We start from the raw sequence: 17,794 nt of genomic DNA, 5'->3' as shown, positions 1-17,794 counted from the left end.
TAGTCAGGTTGGTTCATACTCTATCTAGTATTGTGCAGTCTCAACCATAACATTTAAGCTAGTCTGGGGAGTTTGCATTATATATGATACTGTAGAGTCCAATAAAAACAAAATCCACAAGGCTGCTTCCATGAGTGGGAAAGTGTGTTTGGAATTTAGGTATTTAACTCGTTTTCCTGATTAAAATTATTGCAGGGGCTTTGCCTTAATATGTAGACTACAGCGGTAAGTTTGTATAATGAATATTGTAGGGCCTTAACCATAACATCTAAGTATCTAATATAACAAATAGTCAGGTACATTTGTATTTGATATAAAATTGTGGAAATTAAACATAATATTTAAATTTATCAGGTATATTTATGTAGCTATTAATAGTGTGCGATCTTAAGTCTAATATCTAAATTAGTCAGATAAATTAGTATCTTAAATACTATTGTAGGTTTTTTACTGTAACATTTGACGCTCAGTTAAGTTCAAGTATTATTGTAAAGTCTTGACTTTAATATTTATATTAATTTGTAAAACGTGCATATTTACCAGTATTGCAGGGTCCTAAAAAAATGATTAAATTTGTTAGTTAAATTTATATAGGTTAGTTAAGAATATTATTTGGTCTTAATTTTAATATTTGAGATAGTTTGGAAATTTTGCACAAGTAATAATATAGGGTTTTACATTTAATACTTAAATTCATCAGGTAAGTTATTTTTTATCTTTAATATTTTAATTAGTGAGGGACATTTTCATCATAAATCACACTTTAGGGTCTTAACCGCAATATTTTGCTTAGTAAAGTAAATATACATAAAACTGTAGAGTCTTAATCTTTATAAATACAGTCAGGTGAATATGAATAATTATTAATGTTGTAGATCTTAAAAGTATTGTCATTGTTTGCACACTAATGGGGACAAGGAAATCAGAGACCTGCTGCAGAAGCTGGTTTTTTTTGTTGTTTGTTTGTTTTGTTTTGTTTTTTGTAACATCTAGTGAAAAAACAGACACCAAACAACCAAGTACTTGAACTAAGGAAGGGTTATGGGCAAGCTAATGCAACAAAAGGCTAGGCTAACAACAGAAAGTGAATGCTGAGAAGCAAGAACACAAACTCACAGGAGGAAAATGAAAAAAAACTTAACTGACAGAACCAGCTGAGAAAGGGCAAGCAAGCAAAGTGTCTGGCTAGTTCAGAGTCTGGAGGTTGCAGCAACTGAAACAGGTAGAGAACGATCCAGTGGGGAGACCAAGACATGTAACCTGAGCACGTATCAAAGTCTGGCAGAGCTGAGGTCTGAGCTGCAGTTTTATAGAGAAGCGTGCTGATTGGAGGCAGCTTCTGCTCAGGTGCTGCAGATCGCTGCTTATCAGGCATCACAAAGGTTTTAATGCTGAGTAAGTTTTCACACACAAGGAATTGGTGTTTTAGAGCACAACAGTAAACAGTGACATATAGATTAAAGAGTGCTGCCAGTAGTAGGCATTAACAAAATAAATAAGAAGCAGTGAGAGAAGGAATGGAGGAGCAGAGACTGGAATCCTGGCAATAATTAAAGAAGTCAGGTAAATTTACACAATGATATTGTGTCTGTGTAGATTCTCAGTCTGTACTCTGATAGTATATACTGTAGGGTCTTTAAATATTAAGAGCATAAGGACATATTCAAGTGCAAAAGGGATTCTGGTTGAACTTTATTCCTGTCTAGTAAAAACGCTTTAATTCTGAAATCCATACCGGATGTGCAGCTCATCACTGTGAGTAACTTGACGCTGGTGGACTCAGCTCTCCTCCTTCAGCGCTGCGCTGGAAGACAAGGCTGCGGATCATCTGAGCTCCGCTACACAAACTCCTCAGCGAGCAGGAAAACACAGACGATGGGATTTTAAACTGCAAAGCGACCATGAGCTCACACTTCTAGCTTCACGTTCCTCTAGCTGCAGCGTGCGTCGGTCTCTGTGGAACAACTTTCCACCTTTTGCACTGGATGCTGAGATGCGCAGAAAGTGACAGGAGTCCTCATCTCTTCTACAGTCCTAAACGAGCTACGAAACGCCATGAAAGGTATGTTTACCACTCTCATCTGAGTGCATGATTTTTAAATTTAATGTTAGATATACCTGTCTTTGGAGACTTTCAATCTGTTTCTTTGTGGTCAGTGAGTCACATCTGGATGGCATTAGGGCGCAGAAGTTGTGAAAGTTTTAACTCCACCAGTTGTATCCGATTAAAAGGAATAAAACACCAAATGAAGTTATGCACCATCAGTATTGGTTAGGCTCCTGCTGTGATCGTTGAAACAAATCCCACATTTAACATCTGAGAAATAAAAGCAGAGCAACACCTGCAGAGTTTCAACTTCTGTTTCATCTCAAACTGCATCAATGTTTTATCCACTTTGAGGGAAATCAAGTAACTTATCGCCCAGTCATGTGTGATTCAGTTGTCATCTATCTGACTAACCCCCCACCGACAAACACAGCTCATCCCTCCCTGTCTCTCCCCCACCACCACCACCACCACCAATCTCACCTCCCCACCATCGGCCCCCCATCTGTTAACCATTAGCAGTGATGTTCTCTGTGCTCTGCTCCAGTCTTCAGTGTAGTGGAGCAGAGTGTAATTAGGGTTTACTGTCAACAACCCAGAGAAACCGCAGCCTGTGGCTTTTACAGTTCTCCGGACCTCCAATCTCCACACAAGACACGATGCTTCTCTATCTGCACCCTAAATCCTGCATCTGCTTTGCTAAATCATCGTGTTCAGGGATGACATGATGAGTTTTTTTGGCTCCGTGCAGCTGCCCCGTAGTGTTTCTGTCTGTTTTTTATTTTGTTTGTAGAGTCCCAACCATCTGCTTTAAACACAGTGTACCCCCAGTAGCGTGCCGATGACCTATTTCTGTCATATGTTTCTGATTATGTCACGCAGACGACTTTGCAGACGAGGAGGAAGTACAGTCTTTTGGATACAAGAGGTTCGGTAAGTGAAGTGACCTTTTTTGCTTTTTGGTGGAAGAGAGACTCACTTGGAGCTCTGATCATAAAACTTTTACGGTTTTGTGAATGAATTAAAGGCACTAAGTGTGTGGGCTTCTCTGTTTCTCTGCTGCTTCTTACCTAGAATTACCTTTTATATTTATGTGCGCTGCGCCGTCTTCGTGTTTGGCTCCAATGTGGATGTCGGTCTGTGAGGTCCGGCTCACCGCAGGGACCCAACAACTCGCTGACAGAACCTCCCAGATCAAGAAACTTTTCTCTGTCCTTTATCCCCTCAGAATGAGTCACTTATGCACGATGACTCACACAAATATGCCTCTAAAATGTGGTTACTCCAACTGAAAGTGCAGTCAACACGTATCTGTGTGTTGTGGTGCAACAAAAGCACGGAGTTCACACGCACATTTGTCTAGCGTCCACGTCAGAAGTTTTCCCATCAGACTTGCAGCGAACCGATCCAAACCAGAAAGATAAGGATAAAAATTAAAGCTGCAAGCATCACTTCACACAAATTACAAACAAACATATTTTCCCACTCGTGGTGTGAAGCCATGCGGACAGTTTGGGTTTTATGTTCATTGTGAGATTCTTCTTTTACAACACAGTGACCATTATTCGACTTAAATGTAGCATTTTATCTGCAAAAAGGCGCATGAGTCTGCAGTTTTGCACAACACAGCGATGAGGTCACATCACACACAATCTGCTTACTGTAGCAACAGACAACAGGGCTGAAAACAATCAGCTGCAGCTTTAAAACCACACATCATATGAATAGATGGCAGTGGCCTCTTTCAGCAGGATAATGAACCCTGCACCAATGCTTCAGGAATGGTTAGAGGAACACGACCAAGAGCCCTCCAAACTCCACGAATCCCAAACTTGAAGACGTGTCTAAAGATTCTCAGTCATCCAGGTCATGGTTATTCTGGTAGATCAATCATAGCAACTAGACTTGTTTGAGCTCCTTGAAGACGTTCCACCTCTCATCCAAGAGGCTTCATCAGTTCTGACTGACTAGTTGGGAGTTCCAGATACTTATATCCTCAAGGAGACATTAACACTTGAGGTCGTGTTGTCTGCATCTCAGACTGAAGCGTAAATGATTCTGCAGGTTCTCAAGTGTTATTGGCTCCATAATTAAGGATATAAGTATCTGGAACTCCCAACTAGTCAGTCAGATCTGATGAAGCCTCTTGGATGAGAGGTGAAACGTCTTAAAGAAACTCAAGCAAGTCCAGTTGCTACGATCAAACTACGAGAATAACCATGATCTGGATGACTGAGAATCTTCAGACGTTCATAAAAGTTTGTAAAACTCAACACACACTTCCAGAGAAAGCTCACCTCGATAATCCACAGATCGCACTGTTTTCCAAACAAAGAGTTCATGTGACTAATACGTTCGATAAAACGGAACAATCGGCCTTTTTGTAAATTTGGGTGGACATCTTTTCTTCATTGCAAGAGCTAACACGCTCCACACTGCTCCCTAAATGCACTCCTACGTTCTCTTTAATCATCCTTTTTTTTTTTTTTTGCAAGGTTGGCCGCCAGTTTTATCCCTGCAGAAGTGCCGTTGAGTTTTTGTGAGGCAGCGTGTTTTGCCATCAAATGCATTCATGTTTTTGGATAAAGATGAAAAAGTGGCACCAAAGGGCAAACTCTCTGTCACACGCACTCAAACACATCATTATTACTGTTCTCCTTGGAAACAGGGCACGAGCTCCATCGCTGTTCTGTCGGTCCAGCGTTGATTTGGGATCCGGAGCCTGTGTGTCTCTGCGTTCAGGGTGTTGCTGCAGAATGAGTCATTCACACACAGTCCGGCCTGAGAGCAGACGATGGGAGGCAGCGGGCTTCACTGTTTAACCGGCACCGGCGGAGACGAATTCAAACTGTGTCGGAGCGCAGCCTCTTTCATCCGAGTCACCCGAGTCGAGGCATCCTGTTTGTCTTTCCCTGCGAGCGCGTGCGAGTCCCGCTCATGGATTAGATTAGAGAGCAGTGGGGAGGGGAGCCAAATCCAGCTCACTTTTAACTTTATTCAAATGAACTCTTGACACTGTGAAGAGTAGGAAGACGGAGCTGCTGAACTTCTCTCTCGAGTGCCGTCCGTCCTCTCGGGGACCCGGGCAGCTGTTTGGGAAGCGCCGGCTCCAAGCGTCTGCCCCGCTCCTCCAGAGGCTTTGTTGTTGTGCAATCGAGCCGCATTCATGCAAACCATCACAGGCCTCCATTCTTCCACTATTAGCGCCGTAATGTCAGTACTCAGGGGGAAACAAACAGTTATTTCCTCTCGACATGTTTTGCTTTAATTCATCGCAGCCTCCCCGGAGACTGATGGTGTTTAAACTGTTGTGACATGTCAAAGCTGTGAATGTTGTGTCCAGTTTATAAAGTCGCCAGTGAGCTCAAAAGGAAAGACAGGACACTTAATCCTGCTGGTTTTACAAAGTGAGCACGAACAAGAAACAGTGCCTACAGTACCAACGGGCTTTTGTTTTTCTTCGCCTATGTACATAGACGTTTCACATACTTTGCATTACTACTGACCAGTTTTTAAAGCGATCCAGAAGTTTTTCCAGGAAGCTGCAGGCCTCCATCAATTCCTGCACACTATGAAAACGGTCGACTTTGGAAACACGGATACATTAGAAATGAGCAGCTGTCAGCAGGTAGATCGAGCTGTCCACATGGTAGCTGGCTGTCATCAGCAGGAGTGTCTGTGGATGAGTGAACAGGCAAAGAAGTCAATGTTGGTTTCCTGATTAGGATTCCTGGAATATATTTGCAGTTCCACACAGGCAAAGAAAGTCCGTAAATCAGCATTCAAACTAGAATTGCCCAATAGGAAATGATCTGCAGTGCTGTTCGTCTAATTGTCTAAACACTGTGTCCTTTTAGCTGAGATGCTGCACAGTTGTTGGATTAAAGAAAAATTGGAAGAGCAGTCGCTCGTGTGCTTTGAATTTCTCCATAAAGAACGCATTAGAAAATACAAAGGAGCAATAAAACACCACATGGTTTGATTGCCGGCTTACATCTTCCCAGATGGCCGCTCACGAAGCGCTCCTCCCATTCTTTGAATTCCAAGATTTAATGCACTCATCTTCAGTTTTGTCATCCAGTGCGGTAATGAAATCGGACACAGCTTCCATTTGATTACTTCACTGTTTTGGCTAAAAATCTATTCGTATAATAAGTCAGTCTTGCCTTTGCTGCTTTGTAGGGAACTCTGTGAGGTTCTCATAAAAAAAAGATCAATGTCTAACATCAACACAGCACATGGACAAGTAACACATAGTGACCATGTGTTGAAATGTCTTAAAAAGTACCTTGGGGGGATGTTTGGATTTTTTCTGACGTGCAAAGTAAGAAGTGAGTTTTCTGAGGGTCGTGAAATGTACACACACACACTCAGTAACACACGTTTAAAGCAGAGCGAGCTGTTTCTGATTCTCATTCTTGCACAAACGTCACCCATAAGGCATGCACACATCATGTATATTTACAAAAACACACGTATAGAGACGCATTTTCCACTCGCTTGTATACAGCTGGAAATGCGCACACACACCTCTACACACACATACACACCTCTACACACACACACAGCAGTACATACACTGAGTGAATTCAGATGGTAATCCCATCTCCCTCCCTGCCAAGCTGAAGCTCAGGCCGGAATCGCTTCCACAGTGTTCAAGGTTTGAACGTATTTATTTTTCTGTGGGGGACTGACATAAGAAGGCCATCAGAATAAAAACAAAACCTACCTGATCTCTGGCTGAACCCTTACAGCCCCATTAGGGCTCGTATAATCACCGGTCACTGGGAGCCGGCAGCTGGCCTTGGCCTGAATTAAACCAGGAACCCTCCAGTCACAAAACAACAAACCTCTGTTAAAAGAAAGAAACGGCCACATCCAGGAGAACAAACAGTCACTGTGTCACCAAACCTCCATCACCATCTGTCTTATGGCGATTTATTCCGATGAAAATTAGCACGTCAAAGGAAATCAGCTTGAGATTTGTCCAGTTGTGAATGAGTTCAATGGCAGAAAAGCTGGTACATGTCAGGCTGAGGTGTCGGTTATTTGGTTAAAAACAGTTAAAGCAAGTTGGTTTTAAAGAAAGATATCGATTGTAGAGGAAGTAGCAGAATAGTGCCTTCAATAGACGACACGACACCGCTAAGAGGCATACTATAGGATCAATAATAATTAGCTTTTATCTTTCTCCACCTACATGTTTAAAATCATCATTTAGACACATGTTAAATTAGGATGCGATAGACGGCAGTAATGGTGGGACATGTTAGCAAAAATGGAAGCACCACTAACCTCTTAGACAGTGGGACTATTTAGTAGCAGTTACAAACGATAAGTGAGTTATTTGAGTAAACTGATTGAGTGCTAGTTCAGTATAAAGTGATGCCTGGTGAGTTTCCCCAAAGGTGATCCTGTAAAAGACGTAGATAAATGAGCACAGAGAGAGACAGGTGGGCAACGTCAGTCCACCAAAAGACAAATGGCAGGACTCCCCTTCATATCAAAGATGCAGAGCTCTGAGAGTCCCAGGCAGAGGATACAGAGCTCGCATCGCTCGTCCTCCTGAGACCTGCGCTGATGTCTGGATGGGGTCTCGCTCCCTCGGCTGGTGTCTCCTGTTCCCACACATGTGGGTTTGAAGGGGTCGGGCTCTGGAGGTTTGCGGCTGGTGTGGAACCCAGAGTGCACTAATCTATTTCCTGCACTTGTTATGGTTTCTCCAGCGAGGCCCGGAAAAAATTCCTGGAGCCGAGCGCGGTGTCGGGCCGTCCGTGCCTGGAACCAGCTGTGTCAGCACAGCTGGGGCTCGGTTCGGTCCGGCGGGTTCCTTCTGCGGCTGAAGAACATTCCCCGTCTCCACAACCACCTTCAGCTGCGGCCGTAATGACACCTCACCTGGCACCTCATCCATCCTGGTTAACAGGGAATCAAACACGGTTATGTTAACATCAGCGTCTGTCAGGCACTGACACGTTTAATGCGCGCTGTCATGCGATACTTTGCAGTGCATTTGTCAGAATGTCTGATGAGGATTTTTATGCACTTTGCTGTGGTTTCTGCGTTTCTTCTCAGACTGTTGTATTGTGGGATTCTCAGACTTCTTTCTCAAAACTGCGTGGCAGCTTTTGCTCACTTAATACTTCAGTAAAGTGTACATTCCTTGTTCTCTGTCTGCCATACCACTGTCAAAACTTTCCTTCGGCCTTGACATTTTACAGTCGGCGGGCTTTTGCATTGACTGTGCGTGTGGGTGAGCACATGTGCGTCTGACTTTCGTTTGTGCTTTTCAATTATAAGATTCTTATAATCCAGCAGTCTTTTTCCTGTTACTGAAGCTGCTATAATCTGCATTTTTTTGCATTATAAACTGATGAAATGATGCATTTTCTATTTGCAGCAGCCAAAAGTTTGAGATAAAAACTAGATGGCAAAGTTAGAAACTAGCTAGTGAACATTATGGAGCATTTAGCAGCTACAGAGGCAAATATTTCCCTTATGTGTGGGCTAAAGAAGAGTTACTTTCATTTGGTGAGCTCAAACACAGCCCTAATTGAACGGCAATGTTACTCTGCGTGACTAAAAAGGTGATAATATTGTGTTTATGGCCCGTTTCTGCAGCTCCCAAAAGGTCAAAAATCATTTCACGCAGGTTTAAGTGAAGTGACCTTCTGTACCTCCTATTGTAATAAGCTCTAACGGAGGCTCCAGACGTGTAAACGCGACCTGAGCCTGCAGCCTGTTAGCACCTGCCGGAGCAGACGGAGATGGGAAAACACTTACCCAAGTCACCTGCCGGACTGCGGGCAGACAAAGTAATAAAACTCTGGGATTTTTCTTTTACTTTCAAGGGCTTGTCTAGTAAAAATCAGGAAGTCAGAATTGGCTTAGGCATCACAGAAGTCTTGTGTTGAACTCTTTATGGTGAAATCATTAATTTTAAAAAACTCCTAAGTGCAAATCCAGAGTGGAAGGAGAGCAGCTCCGTTTACGCTAATGAAAACTGAAAGCAATTTCAAGGGTTTGAATTCATTTTTAAGCTCAATCCTTTCCCACCTGCTCCTGATTACTTGTGATTCGCTGCGTCCCACCTGTTGCTTGTTCTCTAATGATGCTCATCCAATACAAACTTTTGTTGTTGTTCAGTTTCTTTATTCCATCTAGTTTCGTGTGCAGGAGATTCTCTTTTGTGCTCCTGTTTTAAGTCTAACAGCCGCAATTCTTCAACAATTTACTGTTTTGTCTTGGAAATGTTTGCACCCACAAGCTTTTTTTGTAGAAGTAGTTAAACAGCCCCAAAAAAACCCTCAAAGCATGTCGGAGGAAGAAATTAATGTGGTGACAAAAGGATAAGCAGGACAATCGAGAAGTGTTTGTGTGAATAAGAGCAAGAAAAATGTAGGCAGACACCGCAGATTTATCCCCCCGAGGCGACACCCACAAACAAAGAAGTATGATGTGATTTTAAGAAATCTGGTCGGATGTCAGCCGACGGCTTTTAGAGCAGCTTCACACGTCAGGCTTGTTTTCTCTGCAGGAAGAGGAGTGTAAAGCTGAGGCCTCGGGGTGTAAACACCAAAAAAAAAAAAAAAAAGACGATGTGCAGACCAGGAATGAGGGATTTCCTCGTATCTGGTTTTGGAGGAATCTCACACCGCAGGAGAGCAGAGATAGATGCTGAATAAGCAGCAAGAAGGTATTCAATCCCAGGAGATGGGAGGGAAGAGGAAGTGGGAGAAGGTGGAGGAGACGCAGCCGGTGAGGTGGATGGATGTGTCTGGGGGAGTGTGAGAGGAACTCTTTGTGAGGAGATAAGGGCCGTGTGATTCGAACAGATAACGAAGCAGGAGGATGTTGTAACCCAATAAGATCCAGCTGGAGGTGAATATCCGAAGCGCACACCTTTCTGACACCAGAGCATAAATACAATTGCAAAAATAATGAAGTTATCGGCGCACTCTGTCACAGGCTTCACTCTCAGACGTTTACGCGCCCTCTTATCTCGGCTATAATTCAGTCCTTTCAACCTGGAATCCCACTGAACTGTCTGAATGTGAAGAAAGACAGTCAGCGGGGGAAATGGCAGCCGACCGCAGAGGAATTTTACAAACACATCATTTTTCTTTTGCCTTGTGTTTTCAACAGCGTATTCTATCCAGACGATAAGTGCAGCTACGCACACTGTTAGTGTTATGCTACTTATACTCGACACGCAAACTAAATCAACATATCTTTAAATGATCAAACTGCCTACTGATACTGTGTTAAAGTTAAAAATTACTTTCACTTCAACTGCTGTGATTTTAAAAATTAAGCTTCTGAAGGAGGTTCTTGTAGTTCAGATTCAGCATTTTAGCCTCTTTCAGCTCCTTGGTTTGGTTTTACAGCACGCAGCTTTACTGTTTTGGTTTAGTTTCATCACTCTTATCATCAGGGAAATATTTTATTGCAGCAAAAATGCAAAGTTAGCAACTAGCTGGTGACCACAGTGGAGCTAGTAGCAGATAAGGAGCCAAATGTTTTCCTGAGGAGTTGGTGGAGACCAAAATGGAGCAAAAAGAGAGTAATTATTGGACTAGATGGGGAGATGGAGGTGTCTTTGAGTCTCCTTGTTGTGCACATGATCCATGTTGTGTTTACAGGTTCTTGCAAAAAACAAAAATCACTTATTGGAAGTTGAAGTAAAAAAATGTTAGTGTAACTTCTTCTTGTTGTTGAGCGTTGACAGATTCACTGAAGGCAGTGATTCGGAACAGCAGTTCCATGAATCTGAGGATTAAAAAAACAAGTGAATCAGTCATCAGAGCAGGAGGAGTTGAGACATTGTGGCTATACAAACTTATTACAGGTGAAAAAACACACTGGAAACTGAATTCATTTCATGCAACTTGATCATAGCTTTTACTATGCTGCGTTCAAGACACTTGTTGCTAGAAATGTTAATGAGCACCATTATGACTTGTGTATCATTGCAGAGTTGGTCACATGGGGGTTAGAATTGTTTGCATTGACAAGATTGCACATTATAGATTAAATCTGAGTTTAACTGCATTGGCTAACATGAAGCATCAAAGTTTGTTCCTCTGGATTTTGCTTACCGGCCAGATTAATTCTTCAAACTCACTGTCCTCAGTTTGTAGCTTTTCTCTTCAAATCCGATCCATGATACCTGAATCCTCTACAGCCACAGAAGACTTTCTGCAACTGAATCACAGTCTGAGTTGTCCTGTTCATGGCAACTCAATTGACTTTGACGTAAAATTGACGCAGCGCCACTTTAACCGAGCAATCCGAGGACATCTTTCACTTTTCGACAGCAGGTAGAGAAAGTAGATGGTTTTAACATCGCAGTCAGTTCTGAGAGATCCTGTAAACTGTCCAAACTTTTCCACCCCCTCCTCCTCGTCTTTCTCTCTCTCTCTGTTACGCCTTCATTAGTCGGAATAAAACAGCAGTAACATGACTCCGGGCGCTGAACGCGAAGAGCAGGCGTCGATCAGTGATGTTTTTGCCAGAACAACACATGTGCTGGTAGTTAGCTGCTATTTTCAATCTGGCTCGTGACCATCCGAGTGTCAGTGACTTTTCTGACTCACCTTTAAGAGTGAGGAAAAGCAGCGAACCTCCACCACGGTCCTCCTCCAGCTCTCACACACCATAATAATCCCGGTGTCCTTGACGTGACCCACATGCAGATGTCAGGGGAGGGTTTCTGGAGTTCAGCAAGGCCTCTGTTGAGTCCCCTCAAACAGGGGGTCTGAGTCACTGATTTAGTAATTAAATAAAAAGAATAGCAGAGCAGAGAGAAGGTTTTCCAGGACACCTGCGTTCCTTTACTGCCTCCTGTGAAAAGACTTGAGTTGAGTTTTGGCAAGTTAATTTTTTTTCCCGCAAGAAACATGCTCGTACATTAGATCTTACATTTGTATTCCCTCCTGTCTGTGTATGTGGGTGAGACTTTCTGTGTGTTTGGCTGTAAAATAACACAACGTATCACTTCTGTACTACAAGCTGATAGTTTTACGTGTGCGAGTCTCTTGTGTCCACCAACACTTAGATTTCTCAAACACCTCCGGCAGCAGAACACACAGGCTCACGTTTACAGTCAGTTTGGGGATTCTAATTTCTCCTCTTTTAGTGTAAGTAATAAAGAGCCTTAAATCTGCTATTCAGAGTCCGAAATGTTAATGAAAGGGGCGAAAAAAAAAAAAAAAAAAAGCACAGTGAGGGTTGCCAAGATCAACCCACAGCTTCCTGGTTTGCAAAAGGGAGTTGAAGCGGAGAGGAACAACACTCGGCTCCAAAACCCTGTCAGATGTATAATGGCTATCACATTTTCCATGTGCGGCTCAGACTGCAGACAGAAGGAATTCACTAAATTTATTTTCTGGCACCTTAAAGAATGCATATTATGCATGTATGCTTAATTAATACATTTTGAAAAAGGAATTTGTTATTCCACAGACCGCATACCTGATACAGCCGACTGCACTTTGTTCAGCTTTGAGGCGAAGCGTCTCCGAACACGCAGACGTCGCCCTAATGCTGTTTACAATAGTCCATAATCAGGGACTCCGTGTGTTCGATGCTTTCAGCGTTCCAAATGTGGCAGTGCAGCTGAGGAGGCTGCCAGAAAAAAAAAGTGAGAGCTGAAGCGGTGGTTAATGTTTTGCGCAGATACACAGTAGCAGGACTTCAGAGACGGAGCTGAAGTGCTGCCTAAGAGGTAACAGATCACCTGATCACAGCGGAAAATTACGATTCGAGTAGTTGCAGATTCCAGATGTGAGGTTTGTCGTGCTGCAAGAATCTGAAAATCTGTAGTTAAATAAGACTCTGTTTAATGAAGAAAAAAATCAAGTATAAAATTTCGCTGGTTATTTAACATAAGTGACACCGATGTTCCCAAAAGTCTCTTATTACGTGCTTCCCGCTGATTTTGTTTGTGGTGGGGTGCCACATCATTAACACTGACCACCTCATAGTTCTATTTTTAAGCTAATTAAACTGAGTAAGTCATTTCATTGTAGAGCCTTGCTCGCTTTCTCTCTTGCGATTAAAAATGGATCAGTTCCTCCCTTCTGTGCGCTCTGAATCAAAACATGCAAGGGAGGAAAGATTATTGTCAACTTTTCCTCAGAGAATAAATTTGGTACAACACAGAGTTCACATATGGGATGTATCACGGACGTCTCTGCACAAACACGTCCAGAACAGATGCATTCGAGTTAATTCTGATAAATCTGTTCTTAACACACTCTCTGATCCAACTCTTCCAACTTCTTATTCTAAGCAGATCCACGGCTCCTAATTGTGTCTTTATTGAAGCCACGTAGCTGCTAACTAGCCTTGACTGGACTAAGTCTGCAATGAGGAGACATCCAGAGAAACTCCATCATGATGTTGCATAAATACAGCAGTTATTCCCTTTTTTGGGGGCAGTTAACACAACATTCAGATAACTTGCACTGAAACTGTTCGAATAATTCTATGTTATGATCCAATGATCTCTGTGAAAAGTCTGAGTTAATACTGTACATGTCCATTACCTTTATTGAACCTTGTGAGTGTGAGACAAGGACAAGCTGTTCTCAGCGGTTGTCAAAACACCATGAGAACTGCATCTATTCTCACCCGTTTGCAGGAGGTTGTTTTCTGTTTTCTCTTCACTGTCTTTTTGTGAGAATCATGCTTTTAGTCGGTCACTTGTTCGGACTCTATACTGCACATGTTGGCTCCTTGCTGCGAGTACAACTTGTTTTGACTTCACAACTCTTGTGTGTTGATTTGGAGCAGATAGGACTCCAATGAAGAACAGAAACATGGGTCTGAACACACACTTTACAGCTGATGACAGCAACTTGGTTATCTCCTTTACACGCATGCTTTGAAATGCGCTGTTCGGGTTTAAAAAAGTGGAATTCTGTTAAACTGGCAAAACAAAAATCCCTTAAAAAAAACTCCCGCTCCAAAACAATAATCAGTGATCAACTAAGCCAAATGCGATCCATCCAATTGCCAAGCTCTAGCACAACTACGGTCTATTTTAGTATCTTTAACAAGTCGTCCAAATTAAAATGACCAAATACATTATTTACCAATGACCCAACAGACCAACAGAAGTAACCTGGTGGGCTTTGCAACACTATAATGTCACCCAAGTTCCTCCTTTGCACAATTACTGCAATATATGTAACGTTTTTTTAAGGCGAATTTATAATATATTGATATTGGTTTGACATTTCTAAACAGCATCACTCCTGGACTCTTTGTAAGGTTCACCCGTACAATCTATTACAGCACATCTGCTTTGTATTCTGCTTTAATCAAGATTATAGTGTTTAGTTTGTCTTGATACACAGGTGTAGGTATTGCTGGTGTTACTCGCGGCCACTGAGTGTACGTGGAAAATCTAAAGTTTGTCTCGTGGTATGAGTGGAATGACAGTTCACCTGACAGTCCAGCCAAGATTTTACAACGGAGGCCGATAAATTCGTCTCAGTTTATCTCTCTGTCTTCAGGGATGCATTCTCTACAGATGTAAAAACTCTGCTACTGCTTCTTATTTCCATGATAGAGTCATTCCCTGAGATAAATCCAGTAATCTTTTTCAAAATATCTGTGATCATATCTGTTTACGTAACAGAATGGACGATGCTTCTATCGCTTTTGCTGAGATCACGAGGGCTCAGTAGTTTGATTGCAAGTTGTTTTCGGTAATCAGATCTTCCTGTTTAGAGTAATAAAATAACCCTTTTGGCCCCAGATGAGGCCTGAGCATCACAGACTCCAGTTCCTCCATCCTCCAGAGAGGAGTTTCCTCTCCAGCACTTCTTCTAAATTACTCTAAACAAACAGTTGTGTGGAGTAATTTAAAGCCATTGTCTGGTGTTGATTACTGCTTTCAGTAAGCAGCATCGCCTCCGTCTGATTCACAACCCAGATGTCAGGGAAGCTCTTCCTGCCTGTCGGTGCTCCGTCCTGCCTGCAGGCTGCTCGGAGCTAGGAGAGCGTGCCACCCTCACGTCTGCAGCGTGTCTGTCTAAACGGGGGGTTTTAGCAGGAAAACACGGCTCTCGTTGCTGACCTGGACGGCTTGTTGTCATTCACGCTGACATGCCACACCCCCCCGCATCTGACCACAGATGTGCAGGGCCACCCAGAAGAAACTCCAACACCCAGGATGCTGCACTCACAGAAAGGCATTCCCATTGTTTCCCACTTTACAGGGCATCCCATCAGTCTTAAAAACCTGCTACTCGTATTTTTCCTTGTGGATTTTGGAGATTTCTCAGCGTTTGGAAGGAACACTCTGCATGTGGTTTGCTCCCTTTCTCACTCTTAAGAATGAAGTTATGAGAGGAGCAATTCACACGTGTGATTGTAATTTCTGCTTTTTCCATTCTGACTCTGGGAAATGCACATTTTGATCAAGTTTGCTTCTCTGTTATCATTGTATCAATTGCTTAAAACTGCATAAAATACTTGTAATACTATTTTAAAAATGCTGAAATACAAGTAACTGTATCCACCTGCTCATAATATTTGCCAAATTTTCTTAAAAGTCCCATTGCACCATGTGTATTTGAATTAAAACTAAGCTCCTCCAACCACCTGACAACACCCGGACCACAGTCGTATTCCTGCTTTACAGCCTTCCATGTTCTGTCAAAGCCACTGTTAAATGACAGAGCTTCTTATTGCACAAAACCCTAAAATCACAGGGCGGCCTGTTCCACGATGACCATAATGCTACACTGACGTTACCCACAAGCGACGCCAGAGGTAGCGAGCAGAAACCATCGGGTCGGGTAGAAAACGTCAGTCAGAGATGTGTTGAAGAGGAAACATGTTCCCTCACACTGTCGGAGAGCGCGGGAGTGTGTCGGTGAAGGCCGGCCCTCCGTCCATATGGCAGAGTCAGCGGTGGATGTGGCCAACGTGGAGATGAGTTTGGCTGATGTGGGCACGCTCTGCAAAAAGAAGTGTCCCGCGGAGAATTTCCCCAACCAGTTTCCTGTCAAGTATCCACATGGCTCTTTTACTCCTTCAGCGTTTGATCTGGCAGCACCTAAGTAGGGCAGGAAGGAAAGTTTAGTTCATCGACATGTCAGACGCTGTTTTAGATGGACATGAAGCACGACAGCAGACTGAAATAAAATAGAAATGCTGCGAAGATTTTTTTAATTTTCTCTGCAAAACAAGACAAAACATTTGTTTGTTTGAGGATTTGTTCCACATGCATGCATATACGTATTGTGCACTGATTTAACTGAATCCTTATGGTTCCTGTGACGCTCACTCATCTGGAGTTGTTTAATGTATTCATCAGTATTATTCTGCTGCTGTGTTTGACTAAATCTGCTTGTCATGTCACAAATGTGATATTGTGGTCACATGACTGGTAAGGATTGTCGTGTTTGGAGTGGAGTTAAGTTAATTTGTACCTTCATTGTTGTAAGTTCATGTCAGATGCAGCTGAATAGAAATTCATCTTCTATTTAATCAAGAAAACATTTCCAGCTTATATCACTTATGTCTGAACTGTAGCATCAAGTGATCATTAAGCTACTTTCTAGTCCACTCGGAGGACTCTGTTCTCTACGTGGATCCACATCTACATATTCAGTGTATTGACATGACTGCTGAGCATGTCCGTGGAGAGTAAGCAGGCTGCATGTGAACATCCGTGGGAGGCTCGGACCGTATGGATTTGGGGAGATGACAAAGATTACATCATGTGCACCCAAGTAGATAGCTTATATCACTTATGTCTGAACTAGAAGTAGATACAGAAAGTATAACACTGGTCTTAAGACTTGACTACGCTCTGGTGCAGACACCCACAGACAGATAGTTGTTGCTATTGTGACCAACCCCAGTGTGAGGGTCTCTGCCTGAACCCACAAACAAATTATTTTACAGGTACAAGGAGAGCCGGAGACGTGCATTCAAGTCAAAAACTCAGTATTTATTATGAAAAGGAGATAAAAGAAAAGGACAATAATCAGGTTAAGACCAAGCATTTAATATTGTACTATTAACAACCATTTAAAACTAAAATGCAACTGAACCAACTGGTTACAAGATATATAAAAGGTATCAGACAGGGTACTCACCACGGGGAGATGCTATTGCAAAACCCAATCTCACTCACCACGTGCACAAAGCACTGTAACAAACACTGCAGACTGAGGTACATCTAAAAACTAGTTTAGGTGCTCACCACACTTCAGACCTACCACACTGCATGCAAAGAAAGGTGTGTATACCACGCGTACTCCCCGCAGATCCTCCCACTGCCTGAGAAACAAACAAAGAAGATACAATGAGTTCTCGGTTGGTTCTTGGTTACAAATTCATCATTCAATAGAGATCAAATATCACAGAGCAATAAAATTCAGACATCAAAGCAAACATGGATGGCAGTAGACAACTTATGATGAGCTGATTATCAATCCACAATCAGAAGAACAGTTGAGACACATCCACTGGACCACATGGCAAATCCAGTCCAGGCAAAGCAGCAGTCTGACATTAATTCTTCTCAATCTCTGGCTCTATAAGAGACTGGCACTGGTGGAGCTGACTGACTTTATACTGGGACCCAGTGAGGCTGACTCATGTCCTCTTCAGCATGGGCCTACAGGGCCTTAATCAAACCGAGTTGAGAGGGAAAACAGCCACACCACAATTCTGCACAGACACAGCAGTCCCATCAAAACCTTTCTTGTTGTTTGAACCTTT

The 17,794-nt window shown here is 42.7% G+C and overlaps 1 protein-coding gene across 1 annotated transcript in view; it reads left to right on the top strand.

Moving 5' to 3' along the window:
* The first annotated feature begins 1,820 nt into the window (after nucleotides 1–1,820).
* LOC103369609 (collectin-12) overlaps nucleotides 1,821–17,794 on the top strand; it is a 44,580-nt gene continuing 28,606 nt past the window's right edge. Inside the window, exons 1-2 of the mRNA XM_008298361.1 lie at nucleotides 1,821–2,062; nucleotides 2,930–2,980. Coding sequence (XP_008296583.1) covers nucleotides 2,056–2,062; nucleotides 2,930–2,980 — 58 coding nt within the window. The 5' untranslated portion in view covers nucleotides 1,821–2,055. The remainder of the gene's footprint in view (nucleotides 2,063–2,929; nucleotides 2,981–17,794) is intronic.

This window comes from Stegastes partitus, unplaced genomic scaffold, assembly GCF_000690725.1.
Source record: "Stegastes partitus isolate 25-593 unplaced genomic scaffold, Stegastes_partitus-1.0.2 Scaffold1309, whole genome shotgun sequence".
In the NCBI taxonomy this organism is placed as follows: Eukaryota; Metazoa; Chordata; class Actinopteri; family Pomacentridae; genus Stegastes; species Stegastes partitus.
This window is presented reverse-complemented; position numbering and strand designations above follow the sequence as displayed.